At 46.6% G+C, this 11,172-nt stretch overlaps 1 protein-coding gene across 4 annotated transcripts; it reads left to right on the top strand.

Moving 5' to 3' along the window:
* Window positions 1-891: 891 nt before the first annotated feature.
* Window positions 892-10,689, top strand: LOC110306069 (gasdermin-A-like). Of its 4 annotated transcripts, XM_021178259.1 has the most exons (10): window positions 892-1,105; window positions 1,298-1,478; window positions 2,687-2,852; window positions 3,916-4,012; window positions 4,489-4,531; window positions 4,862-4,893; window positions 6,479-6,654; window positions 7,125-7,239; window positions 10,154-10,227; window positions 10,447-10,689. In XM_021178259.1, exons 1-10 carry the CDS (start codon window positions 892-894, stop codon window positions 10,687-10,689), a joined length of 1,341 nt encoding a protein of 446 aa, XP_021033918.1. The 4 variants fall into 4 exon arrangements, with proteins under 4 accessions (XP_021033918.1, XP_085685358.1, XP_021033917.1 ...); XM_085829232.1 differs by lacking the exon at window positions 4,862-4,893 and having other exon boundaries at window positions 4,489-4,562; window positions 6,448-6,654; XM_021178258.1 differs by lacking the exon at window positions 4,862-4,893 and having other exon boundaries at window positions 4,489-4,578; window positions 6,500-6,654.
* Window positions 10,690-11,172: the final 483 nt, after the last annotated feature.

Below are 11,172 nucleotides of genomic sequence, written 5' to 3'. Positions count from 1 at the left end.
CTTCTTCTCCTTCTTGTTCCTACCAAGCTCCCACTGAGGCCAAAGATTGATCGATTTATTTATTTATTTATTTATTTATTTATTTATTTATTTATTATATGTAAGTACACTGTAGCTGTCTTCAGACACACAAAAAGAGTGCATCAGATCTCATTACAGATGGGTGTGAGCCACCATGTGGTTCCTGGGATTAGAACTCAGGACCTCCAGAAGGACAGTCATTGCTCTCAACTGCTGAGTCATCTCTCCAGCCCTTGAGTTGAGTCTTAAAGGACAAATACAAATTATTTCTAATGGAAAGGGGATATATCATAAACAAAACTAACAAAGGCAAAGAAGTGAGCGCGAGAGAGGAACTGGGAAACTGGCCCATTTATAGCTGTGTTGCTAGGAGGTAGGTGGGAAGGAAGTGTAGGGTACAAGTGTAGCCTTGTCAAGGAAAGGGCAACTGGGGAATCTGCCCAGCTCTGACTGCCCAGGCTCCTGGGCCCAGTGCGGTTGCTTCCTTTCCTTAGTGTCCCCAGGTCCTAGTTTCAAGTGACCCTTAGTGTGGGAGGACACTTCACTTCCCCTGCTGATAACATAATCTAGCTGGGCTCTGTGGCTGTGAAGAAATGAACATGGAATGAGAAAAGAGCCCTTGGAAAAGGGAAAGGCTGGCATCTTGTGTCAGCCATGTGAACTCTAGAGCTTGGGATTGTCCATCACAAAAGAAGGACTCCTTGGGCTCCTTCCAGATCCAACACCCAGGTGGCTCTAATTGTCTCCCCCCACCCCCACCCCCAGCACTTAGAGTGAACCATGGTGACAACTTCTTCACAAAGTCCTTACCAGGTCATGACAACCCCTGGGACCACCTTGACATTCTCCAACTCTTTCTCCACAGAGACAATGTCTATGTTTGAGGATGTCACACGGGCCCTGGCTAGACAGCTGAACCCTGGAGATGATCTGACACCCATAGACAGCCTCTTTGACTTGAGATGCTTCAGTCCGTTGTCCCTGGTGCTGAGGAAGAGGAAAAGGACATGGTTCTGGGGAGCCCGCTATGTCTGCTCCAACTACACTCTCCTGGATGTGCTGGAGCCAGGCAGCTCCCCCTCAGGTCAGCCTCTCACCCAGAGCTGGGTCTGAAGGATGCTGTGAGGCTAGGGCCAGCCATTCTGACCACAAGGAAGATTCTCAAACTCTCCTCACTGATATGGTTAGGTGTCACCAAGCCCAAAGTTCTCTCTGGGGGTGCTGATGAGTGGGGGTACCTCTCAGCTCAGCTGCTTCTGTCTTTTCCTTCCCACAGATCCGACAGACAGTGGCAACTTTAGCTTTAAGAATATGCTGGATGTCCAAGTACAGGGACTTGTGGAAGTGCCAAAGACAGTGAAGGTAAAGGAGACTGAGGGCCTGTCACGAAGCAGCACACTGGAGATTCAGACACTCAGCGTGGCTCCCTTGGCTCTGGAGAACTTGAGGAAGGAGAGGTGAGAGAGGACAGGGCTGAGGGGCTGTCAGGATCAATAACTGATAAATGGAACTTCATGAAAGTAAAAGTTTCTGTAAGGCAAAGAATGCTGTCAATAGGACAAAAAGGCAGTGTACAGATTGGAAAGTATCTTCACCAACCTACATCTGACAGAGGGCTAATGCACTGAGTTTACAAAGAAACCAAGAAGTTAGGCGTTAATACCCAAAACGATATAATCTAAAAATGGGGTTCAGAGCTAAACTGAGAACTCTCAGCAAGGGAATCAAGAAGAGAAGAGAAGCACTTAAGGAAATATTTGAGTCTTTAGTCATCAGTGAAAAGTCAGTCAAAACATCTCTGTAGTTCCATCCTGTACCTCTCAGGTTGGCTAAGACCAAACCTCACAAGATAGCACACACTCACAAGGATTTAGGGAAAGGTGGCAGTATAATCTTGTACAACCACTTTGGAAATCTATTTGTCAATTTTTCAAAAAACTGAGAGTAGCTCATGTAATTAGAAGCCAAGATAAGGCAGGAAGGCACAGAAAGACAGAAGATCCAGTGTGGTCCACATTCAGGGGGATCACCCAGTTTAGTGAGTGGAGGGTCACTGTGATTTCAGCAGAGTGAGATTCTGATGGGGTGATGAACACACAGACAGTGATTATGGTTCGCCCTTTGAGACATTTGCAGTAGGTGAAGGAGAGAAATAGGGCAGTGATTTGACGAAGTACTCAGGAACAAAAGCAGATGCTATAAGGACAGAGATGTGTTTTCATATGGATGCAAAGTGGAGGAAGTGGAGATGCAAGGTTATGAGCCTCCAGCTGTTTGCACAGTTTATCTCTGGGAGTTAGTAGCATCATCTCTGTTTTATAGATGAGGCAACTCAGACACAAAGCAGTTACCCTGCCAGGAAGTAGAAATTGAGTTTGCACTGTGCCCCAATCTGAGCCCCCATTCCTTCCCTGGAACTGTACTGACTAGGATTGGCAAATTTAAAAACCAGGCACTGAGGGGCATAGTTGTGCACATCTTACTCCCAGTGCTTGAGAGACAAAGGCAAGTGGATCTGTGTGAGTTCAAGGCCAGCCCTGAGTTCACAGGCTAGCCAAGGCGGTACAGCGGGAACCTGTCTCAAAAACAAAATAATACAAAGCACAGGTGGTGGCCCTGGTAAAGAAATGCTGAGGGTGTTGTCTTCCTGTTTCTTCTGCCTTAGGAAACTGTCAGCAGACCACCCATTCCTGAAGGAGATGCGGGAACGCGGGGAGAACCTCTATGTGGTGATGGAGGTGGTGGAAACCCTACAGGAAGTCACTCTGGAGCGAGCTGGCAAGGCAAATACAAACTTCTCTCTCCCCAGCTTTGCCCTACTGGGACTACAGGTTTGCTATACACAGACACAGATAGAGATAGACACAGAGATGGAGAGAGACAGACCACACACACTGTCCTTTGCTCAGTGATACCCAGCAGGCCAGGTCTCCACAGGCCACAGACAACACAGAGCAAGTTAAGTGATACAGGATTTGTCCTCACCCCTGCCCTGCTCTCCTGTCTGGTATGGTGGTGCACACTAGTAATCCCAGCACTCTGAAGGCAGAGGCAGGAGAGTCACGGGTTCAAGGTCAGTCTGGACTACCTGGTAAGATCCCAGGAAGAGGGCAGTTTCCTGCTTTCAGAATGTCCTTACTTATAGATGAGTCACACAGGTAAAGCCCAGTAGAAATAAGTGCATCTCTTATAATCTATACATACATCTAGTGAGTGTGTTCTAGAGGAATGGTACGGGACTGGGAGCCAGGGGAAGACTTCCCGAATGAGATAAGAATGGAACAGCTGGTATAAAGGAAGTAGGAACCTGGGATATGGGTCAGGATGATCCACAGGCAGGTGCTAGAGCAGGTCTGTCAAGTTGTTCCACTGTCCAGTCCAGATTCTGGTAGGGAGTTATCACTAGAAATGAATGGGAAGGAGGCTGGAGAGATGGCTCAGCGGTTAAGATCACTGGACACTCTTCTACAGGTCCTGAGTTCAATTCACAGAAATCATATGGTGGCTCACAATCATCTGTAATGGGATCTGATGCCCTCTTCTGGTGTGTCTGAAGACAGCTACAGTTTACTCACATACATAAAATAAATGACTAAACACACAAACATACATGTACACACACACACATATATATACATATATATATACATATATATGTGTGTGTGTGCGTGTGTGTGTGTGTGTGTGAGAGAGAGAGAGAGAGAGAGAGAAATACATGGGAAGACTTTAAGTACCATAAGTTCAGAGCACAGAGAAAGACAACTGGAGATCCTACTGAAGGCTTTCCTACTGCTTGTGTCCTCAAAGACTGTCTGACCTAGCCCTGTACCTGCATCCTGCTCCTCCTGCTAATGGATCTCAGAGAACTCACAGATTCTCGTTGTGTAATCCTAGGGATCCGTGAACCACAAGGAGGGTGTAACCATCCCCAAGGGCTGTGTCCTGGTCTATCGAGTGAAACAACTGATGATCAATGGGGAAGATAAGTGGGGTGAGCAGAGACCAGCATGTGCATACCTCAAGATAAGGGATGGCTGCATCTGTGCAGTGGCATCCTGGGCCTCTCTTGCAGTGTGAGGGGATCAGGCAAGGGTGGGGGGAGCAGCATCTTATATTGCCCATTGCTGGAGACAGAACCAAGGTTGCTCTAGATGAAGGAGGAGACCTGGGTTTCAGGTGTCTATGGCACTCGAGAAGCTGTGGGGAGTGACCCAAATGCCAAATGTGCACAGCTTCTGACCTCAAGAAGCCCAAGGAGGAGACAGATCCTGACACCAGCACTGGATTGGTGATGGTGTGCGTGTGTGGGTGGGGTGCTATTGTAGGGGAGAGTTTACATTTCTAACAGTGAATGTCGGGTAAAGAATTAGATGGGACATTTGAGGAGCTTTGGGCTTGAGGCTGAAAAAAGAAGGTGTGGGCAAGCTGGTAATGACCCCCTGATGCCTTGTCTCTTGTCCCTTACAGAAATTCCGCACATTTGCAATGACAGCATGAAAACCTTTAACCCCCTGATCACACCCCGGAGCCTCTCCAAACCTGTAGAGATGTTATCTGGTAAAGTCTCCCACCCTATAATCTACCAACAAGAGCATCTGGGTTTCCTGGGTCCTCAGACAGATATAGGCATGGAATATAAACACTGTGCAGAAGGAACAAAGAGATAGGGCCCAATGCACAACCAGAAACAGAGAGATTGGAGACGGGGTGCGTTCCAAAGCTGTATGGGTGGGTGTGCTCACAGAATCTCCATGTTTTCATAATACTACCATGAAGCTGTCTTGGCAATGGCTTTAGCAAAAGGCAGAAAGAGTTTGTCGTGACAGGTGTTCTTTTTGTTTTCAGAAAAGCCAGGAGAAGAGAAGCTCGTTCGTAAGTGTCCCTTTTGACTTAAGTTCCAAACTGTAGTTTTCCTCCCTCCTGTATCTCGGGACTGACCAGGAAGATAGTGGGACAGATCTCAGCAAACAGCTGTCTCTCAACTACAGCAGAACTTCCACTAAGAAGTTAGGATAAGAATAAGAAGTTCCAATGAAAACAATAGAATGGAGAGATCTGTGGACAAAATGCCCAGGAGATCTGCTGCCCCAGACCTTTGCTGGCAGCGGCCTCACTAGCTGCAACCTGTTCTGCATGTATCTGCTCCCAGCAACTAGCACAGCTGGTGCTGAGTCACCCAGCAGCTGGGTGATACCAGTTCAGCCTGAGAACCCTTTCACATTGTGTCAGTACTTTAAAAAAAAAAAATTCATTTATATAAATACACTGTAGCTATATTCAGACACACAAGAAGAGGGCATCAGATCCCATTACAGGTGATTGTAAACCACCATGTGATTGCTGGGAATTCACAAGGAAGGAACTCAAGACCTTTTAGAAGAGCAGTCAGTGCTTTTAACCACTGAGCCATCTTTCCATCTCCTGTGTTAGTTCTTCTGGTCCATTCCTGCCTCCCGGGACTGGAGCAAGAGGATTCTGAAGCATGCTCTCTCGTGCTTCCTAGGGATGGCTGCCATTCTGGAGGGTATTTTTTGTTTTTTGATTGATTGATTGTTGTATTTGGTTTTTCCAGACAGGGTTTCTCTGTGTAGCCCTGGCTGTCCTGGAACTCACTCTGTAGACCAGGCTAGTTTCAAACTCAGAAATCCACCTGCCTCTGCCTCCCAAGTGCTGGGATTAAAGGCATGTGCCACCACGCCCAGCTAGGATTGTGTTCTTATCTGTCTATTTGCCTATTATTTTCTCAGTGATCCAAGCATCTGTTGCTGGAAAGGAGCTTTGTGAATTTTTTCAAGACTTTGCTGCACAAGTAGGGAGAGAAGCATTAGAGTGGAAGGGAAAGAAAGGGAAAGTCAGAGAGAGAAAGAGAGATACACAGAGAGACAGAGACAGACACAGAGAGACAGAGAGACAGAGAAGAGAAGCCCTGGGTCCTGGTATTAGAGCCACATCCAGGAAGCCATTCCACCAACACAGAATAGATGTACTTTTACGATTCAGGCTGATAACAGGACGGGCTGCAGCTCACAGCCACAGTTGCTGGATACAGACCCACTGCTCTCTGAAACAGTCCCAGTGTCCACTTCACTAAGTTATCAAAACCATCGTTTGTCCACAAACAAAAGAAGGGGAAACAGCCTTCCCCTAAATGTCTGGGTGGAGTAGTTGAAACTACAAGTCAAGTGTGCACGGATAAAGGATGAATCCCGAGATGCAGGGTGGTAGTGGTAACGGTAGTGCAATTAACTGTCATGTTAGTTGAAGACAGGGGGTCTAGTCCACCTCTTTGCTCCATCTTTCCTAACAAGGCTTTAACATAACTTCTTAACCACACCCCTTGGGAAAGAGGAAAAGTCAGATAAAAGCTGGAAGCAGGGCACCAGGTCTTGAGGAAGGGGTCACGAAGCCTACCGAAAATATGTTCAGGGTGAGAGGGCACCAGCTGAAGGGGTGCCAGACACATTAACTGTGCCCCTAGGGGAGATGCACAAAGACTTCAAGACATTAAAGAAAGAGGTGCAGCGAGAGACTCAAGAAGTGGAGAAGTTGAGTCCAGTGGGGCAAAGCTCCCTACTCACTTCCCTCAGCCATCTCCTAGGAAAGAAGAAAGAGCTCCAGGACCTTGAGCAGAAGGTGAGAGCCCAGAGCACAGGGAGTATGGAGGAAAGGAAGTGTGGGTGGTGGCTGCCATTGCAGATGGGGAGGGGAACTGGCAATGGCACAATGACCAAAGGCTGCGAAATAAATAGCAGATATCCTTCCCAAGGCTGCCCAAGTGCACCTCCCAATGCTGGGCTACCACTGCCCCCTTTGTCCCTGAAATAAGAGCATCAGTACAGGGTTCCCGGAAGTGGGGAGTGCCCTCTGATGGCCAGAGAGTACCATAAGCCTATGTCGCCCCCTGCTGGATAACAGCTTGTACTTTCCAGAGCTCAAAACCCAGGGACCAAGGAGCCTACTACCTACCAGGCCAGCACTTTCTAGGACCTGACCACACACAAAAGAAACAGGGAGTGGGAGAGAGTCAGCCTCACAGATTACTGTGTGCCAAGTGCTAGGTTAGACCTTCACCGCAAGTATTAGTCACCCAGTTTTCCTCACAGCTTGAAGGGGCTCTACGCAAGGGACAGGAAGTGACCTTAGAAGCACACCCCAAAGATGCCCTGCTGTCAAATGACACTATGGTCGCCATCCTCTACTTCCTCGGGGCTCTGACAGGTGAGTGAGAAGTGAATCAGATGGGTTTCTTTCTGTTATAAGAGTAAATCATGTGAATGATTCTCAAATGAATGAATGGATGGATGCCATGTGGCTTACAGTGTGTGTATGTATTCATATGTATGTATTCATATATATATATATATATATGAATACATACACACATACATATACATATATATGTGTATGTATTTATACATATGTATGTATATGTGTATATAGAAATCTGTGTATGTATATATATATGTGTATGTATGTATATGTGTGTGTATTTATATATGTATGTATATGTATATATTTGTTTGTGTATATGTGTGTATCTATGTGTATGTGTATGTATGTGTGTCTGTGTATGTGTCTGTGTGTGTGTATATGTGTCTCTGTGTGTGTGTGTATATGTGTGTATGTGTGTTTATGTATGTGTGTATGTGAATGTATGTGTAATGTATGTGTATGTGTGTGTGTGTGGTGTGTATGTGTGTTTATGTATGTGTGTATGTGAATGTATGTGTGTGTGTGTGTGTGTGGTGTGTAGTGTGTGTGTATGTATGTGTGTGCATGTGTGTATGTGTGTGTGTGGTGTGTAGTGTGTGTGTATGTATGTGTGTGTGTATGTGTATGTGTGGGTGTATGTGTGTGTATGTATGTGTGTATGTGTGTGTGTGGTATGTGTGTGTGTATACATACACAAGACCCTGAGTTCATTCCAGGTACTTGAGAGAGAAAAGAAAATCAGCACCAAATTGGTTTCCTTCCTACGGTTTCAGTTGGGCCATTTTTAAAAAAAGATTTATTTATTAATTTATTTTATGCATATGAGTATACACTGTAGCTGTACAGATAGATGTGAGCCTTCATCTTGTTATTGGGAATTAAATTTTGGACCTCTGCTCAATCCAGTCAGCCCAGCTCCCTCAGGTCCACCCTGCTCGCTCAGTCCCTGATGGCTCTGGCCCACAGATTTATTTATTATTATAAATAAGTGCACTGTAGCTGCCTTCAGATGCACCAGAAGAGGGCGTCAGATCTCATCATGTGTGGTTGTGAGTCATCATGTGATTGCTGGGATTTGAACTCAGGACCTTTGGAAGACCAATAAGTGCTCTTACCCGCTGAGCCATCTCTCCAGCCCCTATTAGTCCATTTTTATTTTGATTTTTTGCTACATTTATCAAACTTTCTGCATGGGGCTAAGTTCATCACTTCCGCATTGCTGCCAGCCTGTTAGCTTTAATTTCACAGTCACTGCTCTTCTGATCTTTGGCCTGTATTTCCTCCTGACCTCTGCATGACACATTTTCCCACTCAAAGACAAAATGTCTGAGTCCTTTGGAGATAAGCTGAGATGTTTGCTACTTTTTTTAAGGGCCATAAGATGGCTCAGTGAGTAAGGTGCTTGCTGACAAGCCTGACAGTGGGAATTCAATTCCGACACACACTGGAAGGACAGATGCCTGCAAGTTGTCCTATCTCTCCATGTACACACCATGGCATGCACCTGAGTGTGCTTGAACACATACATGCATAAGTTCAAGTGTACACACAACATATACACACATACAAGTGTGCAGAAAACTAGGCATACTGGTGCATACCTTTATTCCCAGAACTGCAGGGACAGAGGCAGGAGGATCTCTGTGACTTCAAGGCCAGCCTGGTTTACATAGTGAGTTCCAGGACAACAAGAGCTACACACTGAGACCCTGTCTCAAAAAGAAAAATTGTGGGTGGGTCAGTGGATGAATTTTCTGTCAAATGCAAATCCCAAAGGAAACCCCTCAGCTATGGCTATCACAGTGTGGTAGGTAGCTCATGCCTATAGTCCCAGCACTCAGGAAACTGAGGCAGGAGGATCACTGTAGATCTGAGGCCACACTGGGTACAGAATGCCTAACTTAACCCTGGGCTACAGAATGAGATTCTGTCTCAAAAACAAACAGAAAGCACATGACTTCTCCCAAAACTGCATCAAAAGATTGGAAATTTGGTTGGCTGTTGGTTTTGTTTTGTTTTGTTTTTGTTTTGTTTTTTGTTTTTTAGATGCGGTCTCACTATGTAGCCCTGGCTGGCCTGGAACTCACTATGTAGAACAATCTGGTCTCAAACTCACAAGGTCCATATACCTCTGCCTTCCAGAATACTGAGACTAAAGGTGTGTGTCACTTTACCCAGTCAAAAATCACAACTTTTTTTTTCAAGTTAGTGACCAGCAAAGGTGTATGTTATAGAGCAGGTGTTCATCTGTGGACAGATGGACCGTGGGATGGATGGATGGATGTGTGGATGGATGGATGGATGGATGGATGGATGTGTGGATGGATGGATGGATGGATGGATGGATGGATGGATGGATGGATGGATGTGTGGATGGATGGATGGATGGATGGATGGATGGATGGATGGATGGATGTGTGGATGTGTGGATGGATGGATGGATGGATGTGTGGATGTGTGGATGGATGGATGGATGGATGGATGGATGGATGGATGGATGTGTGGATGGATGGATGGATGGATGGATGGATGGATGGATGGATGGATGTGTGGATGTGTGGATGGATGGATGGATGGATGTGTGGATGTGTGGATGGATGGATGGATGGATGGATGGATGGATGGATGGATGGATGTGTGGATGGATGGATGGATGTGTGGATGGATGGATGGATGGATGGATGGATGGATGGATGGATGTGTGGATGGATGGATGGATGGATGGATGGATGGATGGATGGATGGATGTGAGGATGGATGGATAGATGGATGGATGGATGGATGCCTGGATGCATGGGTTAATTGATCAGAGTGTGTTAACACTATTTGGAGTCTGTAGTTCCCTCTGTACCAGCAACACATCTTTTTGTTTTGGTTTGGTTTTGGTTTTTTGTTTTTCTTTCTCTGCTTTTCCCTCCAGAGCTAAGTGAAGAACAACAGAAGCTTCTAGTGAAATCCTTGGAGAAAAAGATCCTACCGGTGCAACTGAAGCTGGTGAGAAAAAGTGACAGATGCCAGGGGGAGTTTAGGGCGGGGCAGGGATGGGCGCTAGAACCTGTGGGAACATGCAGACCTACTGTGCTCACAGGCCCCAGCCTTATCCCTAGAGAAAAGTCTTCTCCTCTCCCTAGATGCTTAGGGTACTCAGTCTGCTCTGGTAGGAGGGAGAAAGCTTTCCAGTTCCCCATTTCCAGTCACCTTGGTCCCCTGCAGGTTGAAAACATCTTGGAGCAGAACTTCCTGCAAGATAAAGAGGGTGTTTTCCCCCTGCAACCTGATCTGCTCTCCTCCCTTGGAGAAGAGGAACTGATCCTAACAGAAGCACTGGTGGGACTAAGCGGCCTAGAAGTCCAGAGATCAGGCCCCCAGTACACGTGGAATCCAGACACTCGCCACAACCTCTGTGCCCTCTATGCTGGCCTCTCCCTCCTTCACCTGCTAAGCAGGGAATCCTAATGCACCTTCCCTGCCTGCTGCCCTAAAGCCTTCCCAGCCTTGCTGTGCTCTGTCTGTAACACTGCAAGACACCACAGAGCCTCCAGGCTGGGGACAACTGAAATGCCAGCTCAACATCAGTCTCCAAGTTCCTTCTGCCTCACCATCTATCTCTCTCCTTCTGTCCTCCAGCTCAGCACCCACTAAGCCCATCTCCTGATGCTTAATCCTTAAGATACTGAATCATTCAAACCCTTACCACTTTGAGTCACCTCATTTAGGGGTGGGGTAAGGTCTGGGGAGGTGGTAATGGTGGTTGTGGTGGTGTTGGTGATGGGGCACAACTTTAACCCCAACACTCGTCAGTCACAGGCAGGTGGATCTGTTAAGTTTGAGGTCAGCCTAGTCTACAGAATGAGTTCTAGGACAGCCAGGCCTACACAAGACAACCCTGTCTTTAAAACAACCACAACAACAACAACAACCAACACCACATTCATTTCC

The sequence above is a fragment of the Mus caroli genome, unplaced genomic scaffold (assembly GCF_978045245.1).
Source record: "Mus caroli unplaced genomic scaffold, Mus_caroli_1 scaffold_13, whole genome shotgun sequence".
Lineage (NCBI taxonomy): Eukaryota > Metazoa > Chordata > Mammalia > Rodentia > Muridae > Mus > Mus caroli.
This window is presented reverse-complemented; position numbering and strand designations above follow the sequence as displayed.

What these genes read in the sequence shown, in the direction of transcription:
- LOC110306069 (XM_085829232.1), top strand. Translation starts at nt 892, where the DNA reads ATGTCTATGTTTGAGGATGTCACACGGGCCCTGGCTAGACAGCTGAAC. An exon ending in GAGAACTTGAGGAAGGAGAG is followed by an intron (nt 1,479 to 2,686) that starts GTGAGAGAGGAC and finishes CTTCTGCCTTAG; the next exon opens with GAAACTGTCAGCAGACCACC. An exon ending in CCCGGAGCCTCTCCAAACCT is followed by an intron (nt 4,563 to 6,447) that starts GTAGAGATGTTA and finishes AAATATGTTCAG; the next exon opens with GGTGAGAGGGCACCAGCTGA.